Source organism: Salmo salar, chromosome 19, assembly GCF_965601325.2.
Source record: "Salmo salar chromosome 19, fSalSal1, whole genome shotgun sequence".
NCBI classification, from domain to species: Eukaryota; Metazoa; Chordata; class Actinopteri; order Salmoniformes; family Salmonidae; genus Salmo; species Salmo salar.
The window spans coordinates 65,431,213-65,456,934 of NC_138309.1; the positions used below are offsets into that span (position 1 = coordinate 65,431,213).

Sequence of the window (25,722 nt, forward strand, 5' to 3'; positions counted from 1 at the left end):
GGACAGCGCCTAGACAAGAAAAACCACACAGCCATTTTCCAAGCAAGGAGAGGCGTCACAAAAACCAGAAATACAGCTAAAATTAATCACTAACCTTTGATGATCTTCATCAGATGGCACTCATAGGACTTCATGTTACACAATACATGTATGTTTTGCTCGATAAAGTTCATATTTATATCCAAAAACCCCATTTTACATTGGCGTGTAATGTTCAGAAATGTTTTGCCTCCCAAAACTTCCGGTGAATGAGCACATCAATTTACAGAAATACTCATCATAAATGTTGATGAAATATTCAACAGTTATTCACAGAATTATAGATACACTTCTCCTTAATGCCACCGCTGTGTCAGATTTCAAAAAAGCTTTACGGCGAAAGCAAATTTTGCAATAATCTGAGTACAGCGCTCAGATATCAAAACAAGCCATACAGATACCCGCCATTTTGGAGTCAACAGAAATGACAAAAATTACATTATAAATATTCACTTACCTTTGATGATCTTCATCGGAATGCACTCCCAGGAATCCCAGTTCCAGAATAAATGTTTGTTTTGTTCGATAAAGTCCATAATTTATGTCCAAGAAGGAATTTCTTTCCTTCTTAATGTGTTTGAGCCAATAATTTGTGTTATACAGAAAATAGCCCTATTTGGTAAAAGACCAAGTCCATATTATGGCCAAAACAGCTCAAATAAGCAAAGAGAAACAACAGTCCATCATTACATTAAGACGTTTAGAGAACTTTTAACATTTTTTCAAGTGCAGTCGCAAAAACCATCAAGCGCTATGATGAAACTGGCTCTCATGAGGACCGCCACAGGAAAGGAATTTACCTCTGCTGCAGAGGATAAGTTCATTAGAGTTACCAGCCTCAGAAATTGCAGCCCAAATAAATGCTTCACAGAGTTCAGTAACAGACACATCTCAACATCAACTGTTCAGAGGAGACTGCGTGAATCAGTCCTTCATGGTCGAATTGCTGCCAAGAAACCACTACTTAACGACACCAATAAGAAGAAGAGACTTGCCTGGGCCAAGAAATACGAGCAATGGACATTAGACCATTGGAAATTTGTTGTTTGGTCTGGAGTCCAAATTGGAGATTTTTGGTTCCAACCGCCGTGTCTTTGAGAGACGCAGTGTGGGTGAACGTATGATCTCCGCATGTGTATTTCCCACCGTGAAGCATGGAGGAGGAGGTGTGATGGTGTGAGGGTGCTTTACTAGTGACACTGTCAGTGATTTATTTAGAATTCAAGGCACACTTAACCAGCATGGCTACCACAGCATTCTGCAGTGTTACACCATCCCATCTGGTTTGGGCTTAGTGGGACTATTGATTGTTTTTTAACTGGACAATGACCCAACACACCTCCAAGCTGTGTAAGAGCTATTTGACCAAGGAGAATGATGGAGTGCTGCATGAAATTACCTATATTTTGATTGAACACTTTTTGATTACTATTTGATTCCATATGTGTTATTTCATAGTTTTGATGTCTTCACTATTATTCTACAATGTAGAAAATAGTAAAAATAAGGAAAAGCCCTTGAATGAGTGGGTGTGTCCAAACTTTTGACTGGTACTGTATGTGTGTATATATATATATATATATTTACATAATTGACTCAATATTGAGTCCAAAACAATCACTGGCAGTTGAAGTTTGTATGCTTATGATTATTCCGGTTTTTAAAATTGCACATTGAATTCAATAAAAAATGTAATCTTAATATTTATTAATAATTCATTATTATTGAAAAACCCATTTGTAAGTATTTCTGTAAATAATTCTCTGTATTCCTTTATAAAACAGTTGAGAGAGATGAAGCATGAAAACTTGGTGCAGTTCTTTGGGGTTTGCATTGACCCTCCAAAGGTCTGTATGGTCATGCAGTACTGCAAGAAAGGCAGCCTGAAGGTAACAGCATAGGACTGTGATGGTCCGGATTGAAATGCCACCATAAACTATTTATAAGTCCTTCGTAGATGCTTTACAACTGATTTATAAGCAAATTCACACTATATAAACTCTGTTACAACAATGTATATAGAATGCTATTTGTCAAACATCTGCGAATGCCATATAAACAGTTCATAAAGGCTTCATAAAGTTTTTAACCCATCCCTTACGTTCCGGGTCAATTTGACCCATTTTTTTTTTTAAATCACTAACATACTTAATCAACTCTCCTCTGTATGAATCTCACACTTGTAAAATGTGTAATTTACACACAATAAAACACCCTACCCGGTACAAGAAAAGTGACATCCATGATGTTCTGTGTCAATTTGACTCGGAATTTGACCGTGAGCTTGGTCTATATATCTCTTGAACGTTATGTCCTAGAAACAAGCTTCTTCAGAGGAATGGTGCAACCATGCTGGTCACAGTATTATTTCCCTATGATGCTCAAAGGCTGAGCAACACAGATCTGAAGTCAATTTGACACGCAATTTGACCCTTGAACTTGACCATTTTCAAGCTCTTGAGGCTGAACAACACTGATCTGAAGTTGATCTAAAACTGAGTTTTGACAAATTATGATTGTACGATCTTACGGATTTATGACTTTTTACATGCATCAAACATTTGGGTCTAAGTTTAGAAAGGTTGGGGCTATCAACCCACGGGGGAAAAAAATCTGAAAGGTGACATTCTCAGCAACATTTAGATAAGGGGAACTGTACTTACCGTACCTTTTGTGTTCACTGTACCGAATCAAATTGAGCCAGAACATAACTTGTGTATAGCCGAATCGAACATAAGAGAAGGGTTCAAGTTGATGTTCATTTAAAGTGGTACCACTGCTGCTTTTCTTGTACCACTCTATATAAGGGATCATATTATGTGGTGCGTTGTGTTTAGTAAAAAACTAAAGTTCAGGTAGTACTTTCTCATTTATCTCTGTTTCCCAAAAAACCCTCCCTAATGGACACGACTCAGATGTCAATCATTGGGTTGTAAGGATTGCTACAAAATGTATCCTTTTTGTTGTTTGTGACTGCAGGATGTTCTGAAATGCACTGACATTGAGCTGGATTGGATGTTTAAACTGTCCTTTGCATACGATATTGTTAATGTGAGTAAAAATCCCTTTAGACTGGTACGTCCTTTATGTGAACAGGGCTAGACTTTTTCCCGGTTTAGTTTGACACTGTTGATTTACTTGCAGGGGATGGAGTACATCCACAAGAGTAGCTTGAAGTCCCATGGCAACTTGAAACCCAGCACGTGTCTGGTGGACAGCAGACTTCAGGTCAAACTCTCTGGCTTTGGACTGTGGGAGTTCAAACACGGCACTAAACACAAAGTCATCCCTCTGGAAAATCCCAAATTTGAAGGTTAATAGTTCAATTGATCATGGTAGTAGAACTGAGTAGTTTGATGTAATCACTATTCAGACTATTCAGACTATTCAGTGTTTGGAGATGTTTATGAGGCCTTCCTTCATAAGACCTTTACAGATGCTTCAGAAATCATTCATAAGCAAATATCATGCTATATAAAGTAGGGCAAAAGAGTTATGGCACATTTGGCAAAGCAACAGACGTAGCAACCTTTTATATTAACCATTATGTAGTATTACTTTGCTTAAAATAATTTGTGAAGCATCTATGTCGGGCTTACGAAGACTTAAGGAATGCCCTATGACGCCTTTATCAATTGTTGTTTGTGGGACCTTAAATGGACATAAATGATATCAGTGTTATATTAAACGTCATGAAACCCATTACGAATGTTGAGACAGAGCTTATGAATGTGTCTATCAATGTATGCCCCTCTCAAGTAAAGTCTTACCACAAGTCGAATTAACCATAGTTTGATGCCACTTTGTCTAGAGATGTACTGGACGGCTCCAGAACTTCTGAGGCAAGATCAGCTCCCGTTCAATGGCACACCCAAGGGGGACATCTACAGCTTTGCAATGATTATGCGTGAGCTGATCTACAGCTCAGAGGTGGGTCCATACCACGATATCCAGCTGGAGCCAAAAGGTGCGTTATTAATTGATTCTAGAAGGTCCTCGAAAACACCACAAATTATAATCCGTCCTTTGTGGGGAAAATAGTTATGTAAAGTGGTAAAACTGTATTGTTCTGTATCAAGTCCATTAGAAACTGGGGCTGGGACATGGTAGTCTTGTTGTACTTGGTATCACGTTGTGTAGAAAGTGTTTGTGTCTCATTGGTTTTCTCCAGAGATTATCAAGCAATTGCGGGTCCCTCTCTTAGGGGAGCCCCTCAGGCCGACCTTGTGCCCCCAGATGTGCAACGAGGGGCTGGTCGACCTTCTGAAGGCCTGCTGGAGTGAGAACCCTGACTACAGACCTCCTTTTGGCTCCATCAGAAGGCAGCTGAAGGAGACCAGCCCAGAAAGGTCTGTTGTGGAGAGACCAGCCCAGACAGGGACAGACTTGCCCAGACAGGGACAGACTTGCCCAGACAGGAAGAGACCAACATGTTGAATGCACCGAGCTGTCTGTCTAAACTACTGGCACACAGCTCGGACACCCATGCATACCCCACAAGACATGCCACAAGAGATCTCTTCACAGTCCCTAAGTCCAGAACAGACTATGGGAGGCACACAGTACTACATAGAGCCATGACTACATGGAACTCTACTCCCCATCAAGTAACTGACGCAAGCAGTAACATTTTATTTAAAAAACAGATAAAAAAATACCTTATGGAACAGTGGGGACTGTGAAGCAACACAAACATTGGCACAGACACATGCATACACGCGCGCGCACACACACACACACACACACACACACACACACACACACACACACACACACACACACACACACACACGCAATATACATACACATGGATTTAGTACTGTATATATGTGGTAGTGGTGGAGTAGGGGCCTGAAGACACACAGTGTGTTGTGAAATCTGTGAATGTATTGTAATGTTTTTAAAATTGTATAAACTGCCTTAATTTAGCTGGACCCCAGGATGAGTAGCTGCTTCTTTGGCAGCAGCTAATGGGGATCCATGATAAATAAAAATACAAATACAAACCTAGACAGGGAGAGACGTGCCAGCCCAGACAGGTAGAGACCAACCTAGATAGGAACTAACCAGCCCAGGCAACCCAGACTTTTCTTATATGGCGGGCTGGTATGTACAAAACAATCTTCTTGAGTTCCAGAAGGTTCCATGTTGTAGCTGAAAGGTTTGTCTGCCTGGTTGAGTGATTATCCTGTAAGGGCCAGACAAATTGGTTTTCAGCTTATGTCCTGTCAGTGATCTCTTTACCCAGACACAATCTCCAACTTGAAGTGAGGGATCCTCCTTGACATTGTTACTTTTGTTGTAGTACTTATTTTGAGCATCCTGATGTTTCTGTACTTCTGCCATTAGCTTTTCGTCATCAGGTGGTTTGTCAGCCACGAAGGGTGGACGGACTGTATCCAGCGGGACTCTCCAGGTTCTTTCAATCATGAGCTCGACGGGTGTTTTTCCCGTCAGAGAACTGTTTTCCTTCTTGGAGCTGGGCACGAAGACAATACTTCAAGACTTTGTTAAACCTCTCTACACCTGTGGTGGCTAATGAATAGTATAACAGGGTCTTCTGGTGCACCATTCCATCTTTTTTTTTGTAGGACGTGAAGTCAGCTTGGAATTGCGGGCCATTATCAGTCACTAGAACTTGAGGCATTTTTGTGTGAACAGATCTTAAAGTCAATTGATCACAGTTGCTGTGGTCACATTGCTTGTGGCTATGACTTCAGGCCTTTTACTGTACAGGTCTGTCACAATGATCAGGTACTTCTGGTGAGCTAGAGCTGCTTGTAGTTCTCCGAAGATAACCACTTGAATCTTTACCCAAGGTTCTTCAGGTGATGGTATTGGTTCTTGTGGTGGTTTCTCTGGTCTGAGCAATTTTTCACTCAGTGCGCATGGCACACAATCCATCTTTGGCCAACATACTTTGCTGCAAAGGAACTGCTTCCTCTTTCTTGTTGCTGGGTGTTCTTCATGTGCTCCGGCGAGCACATTCTCTTGGTGGACCTTTCCATCCTTCCATCTAGGGTAGCACTTCACTTACTACTGGATCTTGTAGCGTCTCTTGAGCGCTTTTCAGGTGTGATGGCAGCTTGTAACTTCTCAATGAAGGTATGTTGACAGTACCCCCCCCCCCCCCTAGGGGCATAGAAGCCCGACGATTCCTCTGAGGCGTGGGAGCCTGATGCGCCAGCTGAGGCGTGGGAGCCTGACGTGCCGGCTGAGGCATGACGTGGGATGTGAGCCTGATGAGCCGGCTGAGGCGTGGGAGCCCGATGAGCCGGCTGAGGCATGACGTAGGATGGGAGCCTGCCGAGCAAACCGAGGCAAGAAAACCTCTCAAGCCAGCTAAGGCGTGGAAGCCTGACGAGTCAGCTGAGGCACCCCCGGTTCCATTGGCGGCGGCATCCGGACCCAACGTCACCACCAAAAACAAAAAACACGAACTCCATGATGCTTCAAATAGTGGTGTCAGCATTCTGTAACGACAGACGCTGGAGACGAGAAGCAAGTACAGGGAGTGAACATTTAATGAAACAAGAACAGCGTCTGGACAGGGGGAACAAAATGACATTATGACAATAATGCTGACACGGGGAACCAACTGAGGAACAGACAGATATAGAGGGGCAATCAACAAAGTGAATGAGTCCAGGTGAGTCCAATTAGCGGTGATGCGCGTAATGATGGTGACAGGTGTGCGTAATGATGGGCAGCCTGGCCCTCGAGCGCCAGAGAGGGCGAGCGGGAGCAGGCGTGACACATGGGCTACTGAAGCATTGCAGGTAATGAACATAATTCGACCTGGGTGGAAGTAAGCCAGAACAGGCGGTTCTGCTATTGTAGGCACCTTGTCACACACCCCTCCCCTTAAGTCTCAGCTTCTTTAGTAGCTGAGCACAGGACTTGGGTACCAAGGCTCAGACAGCCTGTGAACCAGGGCCCAGCATTGATTGCCAATGGGGTTGTAGATTGTTTGTTCAGGGGCGGAAATGGGCACAATGTTTGTAGAGTAGATGGGGACCAAGAGGCAATCCATGGTCAGAGAAGGGCTTGACCCTCTGCCTAACAGCAGGAACCAGGATAGGCAAAACAGAGCTCACCTGTGATGACGTGGGGATTTTAGCACAAGGCTCCACCAGGGCACAGAGAGAGCAACTTGGGGAATCACCAGTCAACACTGGCGACACAGTGGAGATGGATACCTCCATCTCTAAGACAGAAGGGCCTTCTTTAACCTCTCTAGGGTCGGCGGGACGAAATCGTCCCACCTACGTAACAGCCAGTGGAATCCTGTGGCGCGTTATTCAAATACCTTAGAAATGCTATTACTTCAATTTCTCAAACATATGACTATTTTAAACCATTTTAAAGACTAGACTCTCGTTAATCTAACCACACTGTCCGATTTCAAAAAGGCTTTACAACGAAAGCAAAACATTAGATTATGTCAGCAGAGTACCCAGCCAGAAATAATCAGACACCCATTTTTCAAGCTAGCATATAATGTCACATAAATCCAAACCACAGCTAAATGCAGCACTAACCTTTGATGATCTTCATCAGATGACACACCTAGGACATTATGTTATACAATACATGCATGTTTTGTTCAATCAAGTTCATATTTATATCAAAAACCAGCTTTTTACATTAGCATGTGACGTTCAGAACTAGCACACAGGCAAACTTCCGGTGAATTTACTAAAAATGTACTAAATTACTCACGATAAACGTTCACAAAAAGCATAACAATTATTTTAAGAATTATAGATACAGAACTCCTCTATGCACTCGATATGTCCGATTTTAAAATAGCTTTTCGGTGAAAGCACATTTTGCAATATTCTCAGTAGATAGCCCGGCATCACAGGGCTAGCTATTTAGACACCCAGCAAGTTTAGCACTCACCAAAGTCAGATTTACTATAAGAAAAATGTTATTACCTTTGGTGTTCTTCGTCAGAATGCACTCCCAGGACTTCTACTTCAATGACAAATGTTGGTTTGGTTCAAAATAATCCATAGTTATATCCAAATAGCGGCGTTTTGTTCGTGCGTTCAAGACACTATCCGAATGGTAAAGAAGGGTGACGAGCACGACGCATTTCGTGACCAAAAAATTCTAAATATTCCATTACCGTACTTCGAAGTATGTCAACCGCTGTTTAAAATCAATTTTTATGCCATTTTTCTCGTAAAAAAGCGATAATATTCCGACCGGGAATCTGCGTTTAGGTAAAAAGACGAAAGAAAATAAAGCATGGGGTCGACTCGTGCACGCGCCTAAGCCCATTGTCCTCTGATCGGCCACTTGCCAAAAGCACAAATGTGTTTCAGCCTGGGGCTGGAATTACATCATTCAGCTTTTTCCCGCCTTCTGAGAGCCTATGGGAGCCGTAGGAAGTGTCACGTTACAGCAAAGATCCTCAGTCTTCAATAAACAGAGGCAAGAAGCTCAAGGAATGGTCAGACAGGCCACTTCCTGTAAGGAATCTTCTCAGGTTTTTGCCTGCCATATGAGTTCTGTTATACTCACAGACACCATTCAAACAGTTTTAGAAACTTTAGAGTGTTTTGTATCCAAAGCCAATAATTATATGCATATTCTAGTTTCTGGGCAGTAGTAATAACCAGATTAAATCGGGTACGTTTTTTATCCGGCCGTGTAAATACTGCCCCCTACCCCCAACAGGTTAAGACCCAGCAGTTGAGTAGGACCCTACAGTGGGCCCCTGTGCATCGGAAAGTAGGCACTCCTCTTTTGGGACAGGAACAGTCACAGGAGTAGGGCTGTTACGGTGACAGTATTACCGTCACACTGGCGGTCACGGGTCATGACGGCAGTCAAATTCTACGTGACCGTTTAGTCATGGTAACTAGGCTTCTCCAAGCTCTGTTGCTTATGGTCATTAGTAGCCTACCAATCTTCTTAACTTCCTTGTACTGCCTGGTACTCAGCACTCTATTGTCCCTCTAATCACTTTGACATAAATGCAAATGTAATCGAAAATCTAATAAAACTGGAGGATCCCATCAGCTTTCTATAGGCTAGGCCTACTATAATTATTTCTCAACTTTCCTAATATTAAGCACATTGCTTTTCTTTACAACAGGAGTATAGCCTATCTGGCTAGCATGAAAATGAACCACGGGAAAAGTGTCCTCCATTCGCTATTTAAGTGCATACTGTAGATGACATGTCTGTTTTTCCACTACCTTGTTTCGAGACAGGTGCATGATATTGGTCCCTTCTAAATCAAAACAAATTTCACACATCTATTATTTAGTATGTATAAAGACAAGATTAAATCAAGAACAATCTGATGGGCGACAATATTAGCCTGAAAACAAAGAAGAGCCGCACACTCTAGGAGCTCAGATGCAAAAATGTAATGTCCAACGTTTCGACAGGCAAGCTGTCTTCATCAGGGTATGATCACAAACACTGCGGGATGACTCGTTTATATAGTGTCAAAAGACACACACAGGTGTCTGTAATCATGGCCAAGTGTGGCCTAATATCATTGGTTAATTCTCAAATATTAAAATGGAATACAAAGAACAGCATACAAAAAACAAATGGATAGCATACGATCATAGATTCATTTTAGACTACACAAGCTTACAAACAATTACAATGGCAAAGTCACAATAATCACAAGAATAGCTTCAGATCAAAGTCTATGTTGAGACCGAAGGGAGCAAGAGTCTTTAAATTAAAGATCCAGGCAGCCTCTCGTTTTAACAATAAATGATCAAGGTCACCCCCTCTCCTAGGGAGAGTGACATGTTCGATGGCAATATAACGCAGAGACGAAATCAAGTGATTTGCTTCCAAAAAGTGGGCCGCAACTGGGTAAGTCGAGTTTTTGCACCTAATGGTGCTATGATGCTCTGAGATACGTACTTTTAATTCGCACTTTGTTTTACCCACATCATTTTGAAAAAGATCATGTCTCGTTTTGTTTAGAATTTTCTCAATGGCAATATTAATCTGATCATTTTTGTACCCCATCTCCCTGAATTTTCTTTGCGTCTCAGCCATATTTCTGTCGAAATCTGATCGTTTTTTGCAAATATTAGCCTATCACTTGTGAATTACATATTAGCGCTTGTGAATGATGCCAAGCTTGTGTGCAATAAGGCAAGAAACAGAGCATGCCTTTTTTGGCGACATTTTCAAATCATAGTCTCACCTCATGTAGCCTAGCCCATAGGCCTATATGTTTTGATAAGGTTTGTATCAATAACTTCTTAAAAGTAAGCACATGAATCCAGTTTACAACGGGTGTAGAGCCTAACTGGCATACATATGCAGCGCGTGAGTTTCAACTTTGTGGAAGATAATTTTCATCGTAAAAATGTAGATTGATATTTAGCCTGACGAAAGGTAAATGTGGACAGAATTGAGCTATCTGAGAGAGCCATGTGAGTGAGAGGTGCTTCGGAGAAATCAGCCTGGCGAAGGGAATTATAATTGTTTTATTCAGCCCAAGGGCAACAACAGCCACTAGCCGCAAAAGGGATGGATTTTTTTAAGGGGCATTGCGGCCACACAAGGGGGATGCTGTCGGGATATTCAAGGCATTATCAAGTGCGTGTCAAATTGTGAATGAGAGATGAAATGATGTGCAGCCTGTGCAAATAACAAAGCAGAGCTCATGCCTTTCATAGTACTTTTTTCAAATCATTATTAGAGTCGCATCATGCACACTTACATTTTATTAAAAATACAAACGTTGGGCTATATGTTTTGATCACAACTAAAGTTGCATAAATAACTCTATATGAAGCGTATATTTTAAGACCTATTTCTTTGTTAACCGCTCAACACAGAATGTGCGCACTCACTCAGAAATCTTTTGGAGAAAACATCCTTTCTACAGTATTTTATTCAGCTATGTTCAATCGTATTCTTCATACTACAAAATAATTTAAAAAGATAATGCCACAGAATTCTAAGCAAATCTTGTCTGCTAAATGAACTAGTGTAGCCCACACACATATGGCATAGCCAGACCAGGGCCTAACATCAGGACAAAGAGTATGTTATTCTGTTCTTCTGAAATAGACTACATTTTCTTCATATCATGTTTCTTCAGACCGATCTAAAATACCTAATGGATTGATTGTGATGGTGTAGGCTATGGATTTATTATACTTTTTAAAATGTAGATGTTCCAAAGGTCTGCGTCAGTGGCTTGTAGGCTATGTGTGGATCCAGGAGACACTAAATATGTTTATGTTAATTAACGATCAATTACCGTGAGACCGGCAGTTATTTGCGTGACAATCTGACTACCTTTAATGACTGCCACAGCCCTAGACAAAAGGAAGCAGTTGAAGCTCCTGCTCAGCTGGAAGAGTAGGGGACACCACTCCCTCAAGAGAAGGTGTCTCCTCGATGGTGTTAGTTCTAATTATCAGAGTAAGAACTCAACAGACACTATGAAAGCTTAAACCAAATGTATTCGCCCATTTGGTCAAAACAGCTGCATCAGACAAAATACATATTCACACAAGCACTGATATTTAACCCTTTCTCCTATGCTGAGTCTCCTCCTACACATCTCAACAGCCAATGTATCTCTGTTGCTAGACAGAACCTTAGTGATACCTGCACTTCCTCACTTCATCTGACCTGACCTCTGCCCCAAAGTGCTCACTCCTCCCCAACTCGTGGCTGTCATGTTGACTCGTACCAGACGGTGTCTTTCCTTCTCTCATAGGATCCCTGATGGCTAACAATAACATATCCTGACATAATGTAAATGTTATAAATCATCCTCTTTCCCTCAGTGAAAGGAATAAGTATATTTCATGATTTCATAAGTCAAGAAATCAGAACCCAACAATGGAAACCAGAGCCTCAGACGGCTCCAGCTGCAGGTCTGAAACGCCAGGACACAATCCGATGTGCAAGCAGGTGGCGCCACCTCCTAAAAACTCCAGGAGAAACCACTGCACTTGGTGGTACTCCTCACATGGAAAATCAGTAGGGTAGGCTAAAATACCTAATGGCCGTGATGAATGGCAGGACTGGCTGAGTAACTCAATGATGACAGCTGTAGCGTCAATGGTGTCTTCCTCCCCTAGCAGCCACTCCCACCAGGCCTCAGCCAATTCACATTACAATGGCCATACTTAACTCATTAATGCAAACAAAGGTATAATTAGCATAAACATTGACATTCAGTTAGTCACTCCTAAACTGAGGCAAATGTCAGAAGGGCTGGTCCATTTTTTGCTTAGTGGGCCTGTCTGACTTGTTGTTTTTTTGCGCAAAATTATAATTATCTGGCTAATAATGGGGCCTTAATGAATAAAATGGGCTGGTGTGTTAGCAATGCAAGAGAAGATTTTTGGTCCCAGGCATCCCTTGCCTAAGCTAATGATGTTTTCACTATCATTATTGTTTTCCTCACCTCATGTAATATCAGTCTATACCATTTATCGACTCATCTATTTTATACTTCTCAGTCATGCGAATATCCTTGACAACATGGTGAACAAGTTGGAGAGCTATGCCAACCACCTGGAGGAGGTGGTTGAAGAGAGAACCAAACAGCTTACAGCAGAGAAGACCCGGTCGGACAAGCTCCTCTCCAGTATGTTACCAAGGTAACACAGGCCTTGTCTCAAATATTGAGATTTATAAGATATTATTTTTGCAGAATTCAGTGCTGTTTTGTGGACAGAACATTGGTGTAACATACCCTTTATATATATTTAACCCACTCCATTGACTTCCCTGGCTTGACTGACAGGTACATAGCGGACCATCTGATGGCTGGGAAGTCGGTGGAGCCTCAGGGTTATGACATGGTGACAATCTTTTTCTCGGACATCGTGGGCTTCACCACCATGTGCTCCATTAGCTCTGCCCTGGAGGTGGTCACCGTCCTCAATGACCTCTACAGTCTCTTTGATGAGATCATCAAGCTCTACGATGTCTACAAGGTACATTATACCTGTACAATCATTTTAAAGTGTTAGACAGACCCCAGCTTTTTTGGGGGTACCACTTCACCTCAAGTGACACCATTAACTTACATAGTTATTAGGGCATGGTAAAACTTTATTGAAGGTTACCCACATAAGGAATTCATAATCCCTACATAATGCATAAGCAGTAAATACGCATTTAAAAAAATAACTTATGAAATGCTGATGTAGGCTACTGTTTATGAATACATTATGGGTTCTGCATGTGCCTACTGCATGTGCCTACACCCCTTGACTTTTCTCCCCAAAATTGTGTTACAGCCTGAATTTAAAATTGATTAAATTTAAATTTCTGTCACTGGTCTACACACAATACCACATAGTGTCAAAGTGGAATAATGTCTTGAGTCAATAAGTATTCAACCCCATTGTTATGGGAAGCCTAAATTAGTTCAGTAGTAAAAATTTGCTAAACAAGTTGCATAATATGTTGCCTGGACTCACTCTGTGTGCAAAAATAGTGTTTAACATTATTTTTGAATGACTACCTCATCTCTTTACCTCAACCATACAATTATCTGTAATTTAACCTTTATTTAACTAGGCAAGTCAGTTAAGAACAAATTCTTATTTACAATGACAGCCTACCCCATCAAACCCTAACGACGCTGGGCCAATTGTGCGCCACCCTATGGGTCTCCCAATCATGGCTGGTTGTGATGCAGCCTGGTATCGAACCAGGGTCTGTAGTGACGCCTCTAGCACTGAGATGCAGTGCCTTATTCCGCTGCACCACTCAGGAGCCCCCAGTAAGGTGTGGTGGAAATTCTAACCAAGTGAGAGAGACTTTGTTATTTATTCAAACAATCAATCTTTATTATCGATTAAGAATTGCAATAAGGAAGCTGTTCAACGACCACCCATCGGTAATCGTTGAGTTACAGCTCTTTATAGCAAAGTACATCCTTCTGAATGTTCATGACAAACAGATGTGTATAATTATACAAAGGTACATTATGCTATCAAGCAACAGACAGCGAGATTTACATTGCGCCAGATTTCTGTCTCTAGGTCATTTACTGCTCGTTTACACAGGGTTATCTTCGTCTTAAACTTCTTATGGCTCAAATCCCGTTAACGGGATCAATTTGACAACATCCGGTGAAATGGCAGAGTGCCAAATTCAAAATAAAATATAAAAAATATTTAACTTTTATACATTCACAAGTGCAATACACCAAATTAAAGCTGAACTTCTTGTTAATCTAGTTAATCTAGTTAAAATCTAGTCAGATTTCAAAAAGGCTTTACGGCGAAAGAAAACCATGCGATAATCTGAGGACAGCGCCCAGCATACCAACACATGAAAATCAGATTTCAACCCGCCAGGCGCGACACAAAAGTCAGAAATAACGATTTAATTCATGCCTTACCTTTGAAGAACTTCTATTGGCACTCCAATATGTCCCATAAACATCACAAATGGTCCTTTTGTTCGATTAATTCCATCGTTATATCGCCAAAATGTCCATTTATTTGGCGCGTTTGATTAAAAAAAACACCGGTTCCATCTCGCGCAATATGACTACAAAATATCTAATAAGTTACCTGTAATCTTGATCTAAACATTTCAAACAACTTTCCTAATACAACTTTAGGTATTTTTTAAGGTAAATAATCGATCAAATTTAAGACGGAATAAACTGTGTTCAATACCGGAGGAAAACAAAGAAAGCGCGTTCCAGGTCATGCTCATCAAAACATTAGAGAGCTCTAGGCTGGACCCTCGTTCTGGACAGCCGTACTTCTTCATTTCTCTAAAGAAAAACATCAACCAATTTCTAAAGACTGTTGACATCTAGTGGAAGCTATAGGAACTGCAAGCATATTTCTATTAAAACGGGCTTACCATTGAAAACCAATGGCAAACAGATTGACCTCAAAAAAGTTTTTCCCTGGATGGATTGTGCTCGGGGAAATCAGTTCTGTTATACTCACAGACATTATTCAAACAGTTTTAGAAACTTTAGAGTGTTTTCTATCCACATCTACCAATTATATGCATATCCTAGCTTCTGGGCCTGAGTAGCAGGCAGTTTACTTTGGGCACACTTTTCATCCGGACGTGAAAATAGCGCCCCCAAGCCTAGAGAAGTTAAGTTCTCTAGGCTTGGGAGAAGATACACAGATAAGATACACAGATACAAATAATTCAATGGAATGCAGGCTGTAGGTTCTATCACTAAGCCATCATAAATCAATTGCTAGCGCCAAGCCCCAGAGGCGTAACGAAGTCCCACAGACATAGATGAGAGAGTACTGAGAAACCTTATTCGATGCATAAACAGAATTAAACATAATCTTGTAATTTTGGATGGTGTATCAATACAGCCAGTCACAGCAAAGATACAGGCATCTTTCCTAACTCAGTTGCTGGAGAGAAAGGTAACTGCTCAGGGATTATGAGGCCAACGATTATGAGGCCAATGGTGACTTTAAAACAGTTACAGAGTTGATTGGCTGTGATAGGAGAAAACTGAGGATGGACCAACAACATTGTAGCTACTCCACAATACTAACCTAATTGACAGAGTGAAAAAAAAGGAAGCATCCTGTGTGCAAAAACATGCATCCATGCATCCTCTGTGCAACAAGGCACAAAAGTAATACTGCAAAAAATGTTGCAAAGCAATTCATTTTTTTTGTCCTGAATACAAAGTGTTATGTTTTGGCCAAATCCAATACAACACATTACAGATTACCACTCATCATATTTTCAAGCATAGTGGTGGCAGCATCATGGTATGGGTATGCTTGTAATCGTTAAGGACTGGGGAGTTTTTCAGGATAAAAAATAAATGGAATGGAGCTAAGTACAGGCAAATCCTGGCAGAAAACCTGGTTCAGTCTACTTTGAACCAGAAACTGGGAGATGAAATCACCTTTCAGCAGGACAATAACCTAAAACACAAGACCAAATCTACACTGCAGTTGCTTACCAAGAAGACAGTGATTGTTTCTGAGTGGCCGAGTTACAGTTTTGACTTAAATCTGCTTGAAAATCTATGGTAAGACTTGAAAATGGTTGTCTAGCAGTGATCAACAACCAATTTGACAGAGCTTGAAGAATTTTGAAAATTATAATTGGCAAATATTGCACAATCCAGGTGTGGAATTGTAATCGGGTCAACTGTTATCGGGTCATTCTCATAATTTTTTTTTAAAAAAATAACCTCATTAACAAAAAAAATGGTCTCATAATTTCATAATTATGTTTTTGGATCAAATATGAAGCATTTTACAAACTTTTTTACAAAATGTAAAGTTCAACAAATTAATAAACAAATCAATATTTCCAATATTTTTTTTTTACATTGCTCCCCTAATAAAAATGTCTGAGTTAAACATAACACTGAAAATATGAATATTTCAAATGAAATTATACAAAAATATCATACAATTAAATCAGACTTTTTCCCAATTTGAGCTCTTTAGCTGTTTCGGTAATGAGAAGGCCAAGTGATGTAAAGGGGGTGTTTGAGAATAAGAACCTCATTCTGAAGGCATATAAGTGAATAAATTGACTTAATTTGTGCTCATCTAAGGAATACTCTAGATAATTGGCTGGGGTAGGCCATCACTGTAAAATAAGAATTTGCTCTTATTTGGCTTGCCTAGTTAAATAAAGGTAAAATAAATAATAATAATGCATCATATTGTGTTTTATTCAAATATGTTTGTTTTTTCTAATGATTTTTTAAAATCAAATGACCCAATAATTTAATCCGGATGCATTTCGTTAATGAGAATTTGTTGTAAAAAGTTTCAAAATTCTGGTGAAATTTTTAAATGGATTTAAAATAACACGTTTTCCCAAAAACTAAAGATCTTAGTCCTCAGAATGATAGTTGATTTTTGCAGATGCATCATGGTTTTATAACACAATTTGCTACAGACATTTTAAAATGAGTTTCATGAGAATCACCCAATCGCTGCCAAAAGTGATTCTAACATGTATTTCTTCCACTTTGACATTACAAAGTATTTCTTGTAGATCATTGACAGAAACGGACAATTAAATACATTATAATCCCACTTTTTACACAACAAAATGTGTAAAAAGTCAAGGGGTGTGAATACTTTCTGAAGGCACTGTACAGTAGGTAGCCTTGTAAAGTTTACAGTGTATATTGTGGGCATTTATGTGTATGGTGTATCAGGTGGAGACTATAGGGGATGCGTACATGGTAGCTAGCGGGCTACCCATCAGTAACGGCATGAAGCACGCATCTGAGATTTCTACTATGGCGCTTCACTTCCTGTGTGCCATCAAGCTTTTCAAGATTCGCCACTTGCCTAATCAGAGCTTGTCTCTCCGCATCGGGATCAACTCAGGTCAGTATGTATGAACAACCTGTCAAATCGATTACCCAGACAGCGGCTGTTAGCCATGAAGTAACGAATCCTAACTCGAGATCTGTGTGTATAATTGAAAGGGTGACTGCATTTCCTGATTTGGCACAAAAACAGTGTCTACATATGTGAAAACAGCGCGTTTCTATGATCTGTGGTTAAAAAGATAAGGCCAAAAGAATTGGTCAAATGGTCAAGGTCAAATGGTCATAAGGTCAAATGACATTAAAATGAATAAACTGTGATTTTCAAAACCTGCAATGAGTTTCTAGCCCAAGGAAAGGTATTTTCTTGCTGCCCACATCACCTTGAATCTCATAGTGTTTAAAAATCACCGTTTTTAACTCAATGATTTTTCTACGAAACATAGAAATGCGCCATTTTCACATATTTTCACACTGGTTTGTGCTGGAGATAATGAAAATTATGTTGAAAAGTGATGGAGTTGCCGATGAAGAAATGCTAGCAGCCATGACGGAAGGCAGGCGAGAGTTGTCTTGGGTGTGTTTTTGCCCAAAAAAAGAAAGCCAGTAGTGAGTACGGCGAGGTAAGCTAAGCTAGCTTTCCTATGGAGAGAACAAAGTTTTGAAGTTGAGGACTTCTCCCCTCCTGATTGACTCATCATCTCAAGATGGTCAGCTAATTCCGTTCTATGTGTAGGCTAAAGCCTGCGCTGACCCTAAAGCCTGCGCTGACCTTGTGTTTAGCCAAGCTGACAACAGCTAGCTAGCATAGCTTGGTGATAGCTGCAGCTGGCTATTCTATCTAGCTGATATTTCACTGCCAAATCAGTTATGGCAAGATAACAAGAGCCAGTGTCGAATGTGTTTTATAAGACACTCGTTCTATAACACCTTGCTACAAAAGTAGCTTGCAACTTAGTTTCAACGTTTCATCATATCATGTAAATACATGTTACTGTGGAAACGGTATCAACTGTGAGTTGTATGCCTGGTCTTGAGTCAAATCAGTTGTCCAACAACACAATATGCTATAACTGGCTAGGTTTGTCTATTGTCATCTCTCCTTATGTCTGCTGTAAGGTCTTTCCCAGGGGACATATCTCAGAACTACTGATATCTCTACAACAGGTGTAGGCTACATGTGGACATTGCTCAAACATCACCCAGCTTGAGTGTAGATACATTTATTAACAACAACAAAAAATCGATGAGTGTGTTTATGATACAAAGACAAAACATTCTGTGCTGTAAATATCATATTGATGTGCTAATAAAGACAGTATGCCTACACCTACCTAGCAAATAGAAATAAGTTGTGTGTATATGTAACGCCCTGGCCATAGAGAGGGGTTTTTGTTCTTTATTTTGGTTAGGCCAGGGTGTTACATTGGGTGAGCGTTCTATGTTCCTTTTTCTATGTTTTTGTATTTCTTTGTTTTGGGCCGAGTAGGGTTCCTAATCAGAGGCAGCTGTCTATCGTTGTCTCTGATTAGGAATCATACTTAGGGAGCCTGTTTTCCTTTGGGGTTTTGTGGGTGATTGTTTTCTGTATAGCTTCTGTGCCTTATGGAATTGTTCGGTTGTTCTTTTATGTTGCTTGTCATATTTTAGTGTTCAGTTTTCTCATTAAAATGACGGACACTTACCACGCTGCATTTTGGGCCAACTCCCTGTGCTTACAGGAGGCAGCGCAGTACTGGTCAGGCACCGTGTTATGCGGTAAAGCCACGGTGTCCCCAGTACGCGTTGATAGCCCGGAGCGCTACATGCCAGCCCCCCGCAAGTGCCATGCGAGAGCAGGCATCGAGCCAGGACGGATTGTGCCAGCTCAGCGTGTCTGGTCTCCAGTGCGCCGTTTCGGTCCAGGCTATCCTGCGCCGGCTCTGCGCACTGTGTCTCCAGGGCACTGGGAGGGCTCAGTTTGCCCAATGCCTGCGCTCTGCCCGTGCCGGGAAAAAGTGGGCATTCAGCCTGGAGTTTGGGTGGCAAGCCTACGCACCAGAACTCCAGTGCTCCCCCACAGCCCGGTTTATCCTGTGCCTCCTCCTCGGACCAGGCCTCCAGTGGGTCGCTCCAGCCTGGTTTATCCTGTGCCTCCTCCCAGGACCAGGCCTCCTGTGGGTCTCTCCAGCCTGGTCTATCCTGTGCCTCCTCCCAGGACCATGCTGTCACAGTTACCAGCCCTTTCAAGCTTAACATCCGTATCATTTATCGCCCTCCAGGTTCCCTTGGAGAGTTCATCAATGAGCTTGACGCCTTGATAAGTTCCTTTCCTGAGGATGGCTCACCTCTCACAGTTCTGGATGACTTTAACCCCCCCACGTCTACCTTTGACTCATTCCTCTCTGCCTCCTTCTTTCCACTCCTCTCCTCTTTTGACCTCACCCTCTCCCCTTCCCCCCCTACTCACAAGGCAGGCAATACGCTTGACCTCATCTTTACTAGATGCTGTTCTTCCACTAATCTCATTGCAACTCCCCTCCAAGTCTCCGACCACTACCTTGTATCCTTTTCCCTCTCGCTCTCATCCAACACTTCTCACTCTGCCCCTACTCGGATGGTATTGCGCCATCCCAACCTTCGCTCTCTCTCTCCCGCTACTCTCTCCTCTTCCATCCTATCATCTCTTCCCTCTGCCAAACCTTCTCCAACCTATCTCCTGATTCTGCCTCCTCAACCCTCCCTCCTCCCTCTCTGCATCCTTTGATTTTCTCTGTCCCCTATCCTCCAGGCCGGCTCGGTCCTCCCCTCCTGCTCCGTGGCTCGACGACTCACTGCGAGCTCACAGAACAGGGCTCCGGGCAGCCGAGCGGAAATGGAGGAAAACTCGCCTCCCTGCGGACCTGGCATCCTTTCACTCCCTCCTCTCTACATTTTCCTCTTCTGTCTCTGCTGCTAAAGCCACTTTCTACCACTCTAAAGTCCAAGCATCTGCCTCTAACCCTAGGAAGCTCTTTGCTACCTTCTCCTCCCTCCTGAATCCTCCTCCCCCTCCCCCCTCCTCCCTCTCTGCGGATGACTTCGTCAACCATTTTGAAAAGAAGGTTGACGACATCCGATCCTCGTTTGCTAAGTCAAACGACACCGCTGGTCCTGCTCACACTGCCCTACCCTGTGCTTTGACCTCTTTCTCCCCTCTCTCTCCAGATGAAATCTTGCGTCTTGTGACGGCCGGCCGCCCAACAACCTGCCCACTTGACCCTATCCCCTCCTCTCTTCTCCAGACCATTTCCGGAGACCTTCTCCCCTACCTCACCTCGCTCATCAACTCATCCTTGACCGCTGGCTACGTCCCTTCCGTCTTCAAGAGAGCGAGAGTTGCACCCCTTCTGAAAAAACCTACACTCGATCCCTCCGATGTCAACAACTACAGACCAGTATCCCTTCTTTCTTTTCTCTCCAAAACACTTGAACGTGCCGTCCTTGGCCAGCTCTCTTGCTATCTCTCTCAGAATGACCTTCTTGATCCTAATCAGTCAGGTTTCAAGACTGGGCATTCAACTGAGACTGCTCTTCTCTGTGTCACGGAGGCTCTCCGCACTGCTAAAGCTAACTCTCTCTCCTCTGCTCTCATCCTTCTAGACCTATCTGCTGCCTTTGATACTGTGAACCATCAGATCCTCCTCTCCACCCTCTCCGAGCTGGGCATCTCCGGCGTGGCCCACGCTTGGATTGCGTCCTACCTGACAGGTCGCTCCTACCAGGTGGCGTGGCGAGAATCTGTCTCCGCACCACGTGCTCTCACCACTGGTGTCCCCCAGGGCTCTGTTCTAGGCCTTCTCCTATTCTCGCTATACACCAAGTCACTTGGCTCTGTCATATCCTCACATGGTCTCTCCTATCATTGCTATGCAGACGACACACAATTAATCTTCTCCTTTCCCCCTTCTGACAACCAGGTGGCGAATCGCATCTCTGCATGTCTGGCAGACATATCAGTGTGGATGACGGCTCACCACCTCAAGCTGAACCTCGGCACGACGGAGCTGCTCTTCCTCCCGGGGAAGGACTGCCCGTTCCATGATCTCGCCATCACGGTTGACAACTCCCTTGTGTCCTCCTCCCAGAGTGCTAAGAGCCTCGGCGTGACCCTGGACAACACCCTGTCGTTCTCCACTAACATCAAGGCGGTGACCCGATCCTGTAGGTTCATGCTCTACAACATTCGCAGAGTACGACCCTGCCTCACACAGGAAGCGGCGCAGGTCCTAATCCAGGCACTTGTCATCTCCCGTCTGGATTACTGCAACTCGCTGTTGGTTGGGCTCCCTGCCTGTGCCATTAAACCCCTACAACTCATCCAGAACGCCGCAGCCCGTCTGGTGTTCAACCTTCCCAAGTTCTCTCACGTCACCCCGCTCCTCCGCTCTCTCCACTGGCTTCCAGTTGAAGCTCGCATCCGCTACAAGACCATGGTGCTTGCCTACGGAGCTGTGAGGGGAACGGCACCTCCGTACCTTCAGGCTCTGATCAGGCCCTACACCCAAACAAGGGCACTGCGTTCATCCACCTCTGGCCTGCTCGCCTCCCTACCTCTGAGGAAGCACAGTTCCCGCTCAGCCCAGTCAAAACTGTTCGCTGCTCTGGCACCCCAATGGTGGCACAAGCTCCCTCACGACGCCAGGACAGCGGAGTCAATCACCACCTTCCGGAGACACCTGAAACCCCACCTCTTTAAGGAATACCTGGGATAGGATAAAGTAATCCTTTTAACCCCCCCCCCCCCCCCCTTAAAAGATTTAGATGCACTATTGTAAAGTGGTTGTTCCACTGGATATTATAAGGTGAATGCACCAATTTGTAAGTCGCTCTGGATAAGAGCGTCTGCTAAATGACTTAAATGTAAATGTAAGTGTAATTTTCAAGTGTAACAGTTCCATGTAGAATAACCCATAAATAACATTATACTGTAGAAGCGTGTGTTCTGCTAATATAACAAAGGGAAAATATCATACCTTCATGTATGGTGTCCCGTATAAGACAGGATTTCCCTGACATGTTTGACAATGGTGGTTAGGTGACTTCCAGGACAGATAGTATTTTGACCATTGACCAGATCAAATTCCAATGGGCTACAGTTAGCTGTTGTTAGCAAGGTAGCTAACTAACGTGAGCTATGCACATCTTCCTCTGACATGCTACATCACATTACATGTTAGCTTGATGTATTTAGCTAGCTACAGTATCATTCCCCTTTCATCTGTGGTATCATAGCTAGCTAGCCTGGCTCGCTAGCTAGTACCAGCTATTTACTTACCTAATGTACTCACCAACACTAGTGGTTTGACGGTTGACAGGCAGCAGAAGGGACCGTGTTGTATGTAATCCATTCCTGGCCATCTGTCAATATTGTTGACATGCATTGGAAGTTTGCACCAACTTTATGGAAACCCATTTTCACTCCGATTTTCTGAGCAAAATGTGCGTGCGTTGCACCCATATTCGGGAATTGACAACAAATGTCAACATGGCAGCTGGGGATGGACCACAACGTGTTGTCTCTGGGCAATCGCGCATCATTGGCAAAAGTGGGCATGCAAATAATCCATACCTAACCCGCCAGGTAGTCGTGACAAACTCACTTACAAAAAGCAGTTTTGGACGAGAATTACTTTATGACCAAAATCATCCTATTTACACTTTGTAGTCCATTTGACACTATAATTAATGTTTCGGACTCATATCAATACCACATAGGCTGTTTAAAACCAGAGAAGTTGGTTCTAAGGGGCAGTTAACCTTTAACTTGGACTGTTGCAGGAATCACACATTGATGTCAATGGGACATTTGTGCCAAAAATCTGCAAGTTACTGAGGTGTGTGTGTGTGTGTGTGTGTGCGTGCCTGTGCACGTGTGCAGGTCCAGTGGTTGCTGGAGTGGTGGGCACAACCATGCCTCGCTACTGTCTGTTTGGTGACACAGTGAACACTGCTTCCAGGATGGAGAGCAACAGCCTGCGTGAGTTCCATACACCTGCTCCTGAAACCTAATGGAAAGCTATTTATGTCAATTCAAATGATACTGCATCATCTTAAGCACATTATATTAAGTTTCATTTTGGTGCCTCTGGACTATGTTCAAATTCATAGTTGCCCAACAGGGATCGATAAAGTCGTATCAAATTGAATTGAATGTAATTGAATTTCCTCAAACATGGTTTGTGTGTGTGAATAGTGTTGTTTCATCCCAACTCCACTTAGCTGTAGCTCCAGTTTATACTATTGTGTATTCCCCATCCCATACATTGGTAATGATCTTGTTGTATTAGCTACATTACAATAGTTTTTCCCTCCTATTGATTTGATCTGTAAATATTCCACAGCCCTGAAAATCCACATATCCCAGAGCACAGCTGAGATCCTCACTCAGATAGGATCCTTTGAGCTGGAGGAGAGAGGAGACATTGAGATAAAGGTGAACATTTGACCGTTCTGTTTTGTCTCGTGGGTTTCATAACCACGCTTTATAACAATGAAATAATGATGAAACGGGAATTAGTTCAACCATTTATCTGAACGTGCTCATCTCAACACATATTACCCATGATGCTCTGCTTATACAACTATGGTAAGTATGGAGGTGCAAATGGTACAACCTTAATACACAACAACTCCTCCCCTCCTACATGAACTGTAGGGAGAATCTGTTCTAAAAGTCCAAGCTTCTAGGTTCACGCCACTCGTAGGGTAACAGTGGTCAAACTGACTCCCAACAACAATGTCACACACTTGTGTGGGTGCAGTTGAGTCAGTGTCCTGAGAACGTGACTGTGAGCTCCTAGGTATTCAACCAATGATTGGAAGAATGCACATTTGTCCTTACGAACTCCCAGTCCATAGTCATTCAATCTCTGTGAGGTCACATCCAAGTTCTGGAGATGGTCATTTTCGTCCTTTCCAGTCACGAGGATGTCATCCAGGTAGCACTGTACTCCTGGCAATCCACTCAAGAGCTGGTCCATCGCCCTTTGGAACAATGCTGCACACTTGTGATTCCAAACAGTAAACGACAGTACCTGAAGAGCCTCTTGTGTGTTACGACGGTCAGCAGCTCCTTTGACTTTTCATCCACATGCATCTGCAAGTAAGCTTGGCTGAGGTAGATTTTGCTGAACTTTTGACCCCCAGCTAAACCCGCAAAAAGGTTGTTGTGTTATAGCGGATACTGCTCAGTGGACAACACAAGGTTAACTGTAACTTTAAAGTCTCCACATATCCTGATTCTACCATCCTTCTTAAGGACTGGTATTATGGGTGTTGCCAATTCACTCACGCTTACTGGCATCGACTTTTGGTCTGATAGCATACGGTATGGGTCGTACTTTCAGAATCTTTGGTTTACTGTCTGGCTTAATGCTAAGCTTCACTGTAATGTCTTTCATGTTACCCAGCTCTCCATTAAAGACTTATCCATGTTTCTATAAGATGGAGGGTAGGCTTGTGTCTCCGTGTGTCATTGTACGCCAGTCCAGTGTGATTTTCTCCAGCCACGAACATCCCAGTAGTGATGGATAGTCTCTTTTCACGATGTAGTGGCAGCTTTTCAGTATGTCCGTTTAACTGAAGTGTGACCCCAGTGATGGTTATCACTGCGACAGATTCATCTGTGTAAGTCTTAACACGATGTGTGCTGGCAGAAGTGGAACGTATTTCAGTGTCTTTTTGTAGACTGTGCCTGACACGAGATAGAGCTGCCCCTGTGTCAAGCTCCATACGCACCAGCTGCCCCTCTAGCAAGGGAGAGACATAGTAGCAATGCGGCCCCCCAGCAATGGTCAGTATATTCAGTGGGACTTCCTTGTCTGATGAGTCACTCACCTCAGTGTTCTCCAGATCGATAGCGTGAACTTGTCTCTTTCTTTTGTTGGAATGTCTCTTTCTTGTATTCAGTCTTTCATGTTTTCTCTGAGTTCTTTTTGTTGCCCTTTTTACCACAAGCTCGGCAATCCATGTCCTTACATCAGCATGTAGACGCCTGATCTCCCGCTTTGCCACAGCGGAAACATATACCTTGATTTCCCTGTCTCTGATTTTTAGTTGAAACTGTGCACTTTTCCCAATGAACTCAACTGCTGAGCCTCTTTAGCAGCTAGTTCCCTGGACACCCCGACTTCAATAGCATTTGCCAAGGTCAGGTTACTTTCAATCAATAGTCTCTTGTGTAGCTTCACTGTGTATCCCACATACTAGTCTGTCTCTAATGGTGTCATTTAGAACATAATTAAACTCAGTGCTCTGATAGGTTTAGGCTCCACAGAAGAAATCAGGAAGAGGGAGAATCAGGGACAATGTTTGCTGCTGCATTAAATACACTTTCAGCAATAACTAGTGGTTTTATGGAAACGGGCCTTTCAGTATTTCCACAA

General features: G+C 42.7%; 1 protein-coding gene across 1 annotated transcript in view; it reads left to right on the plus strand.

Annotated features, from left to right (window-relative positions):
• Nucleotides 1-25,722, plus strand: part of gucy2g (guanylate cyclase 2g) — an 89,470-nt gene that overhangs the window by 58,023 nt on the left and 5,725 nt on the right. Inside the window, exons 12-21 of the mRNA XM_082965536.1 lie at nucleotides 1,829-1,928; nucleotides 3,019-3,090; nucleotides 3,184-3,352; nucleotides 3,851-4,006; nucleotides 4,211-4,388; nucleotides 12,516-12,656; nucleotides 12,803-12,995; nucleotides 17,201-17,375; nucleotides 23,217-23,315; nucleotides 23,680-23,771. Of these exons, the coding sequence (XP_082821662.1) occupies nucleotides 1,829-1,928; nucleotides 3,019-3,090; nucleotides 3,184-3,352; nucleotides 3,851-4,006; nucleotides 4,211-4,388; nucleotides 12,516-12,656; nucleotides 12,803-12,995; nucleotides 17,201-17,375; nucleotides 23,217-23,315; nucleotides 23,680-23,771 (1,375 nt within the window). The remainder of the gene's footprint in view (nucleotides 1-1,828; nucleotides 1,929-3,018; nucleotides 3,091-3,183; nucleotides 3,353-3,850; nucleotides 4,007-4,210; nucleotides 4,389-12,515; nucleotides 12,657-12,802; nucleotides 12,996-17,200; nucleotides 17,376-23,216; nucleotides 23,316-23,679; nucleotides 23,772-25,722) is intronic.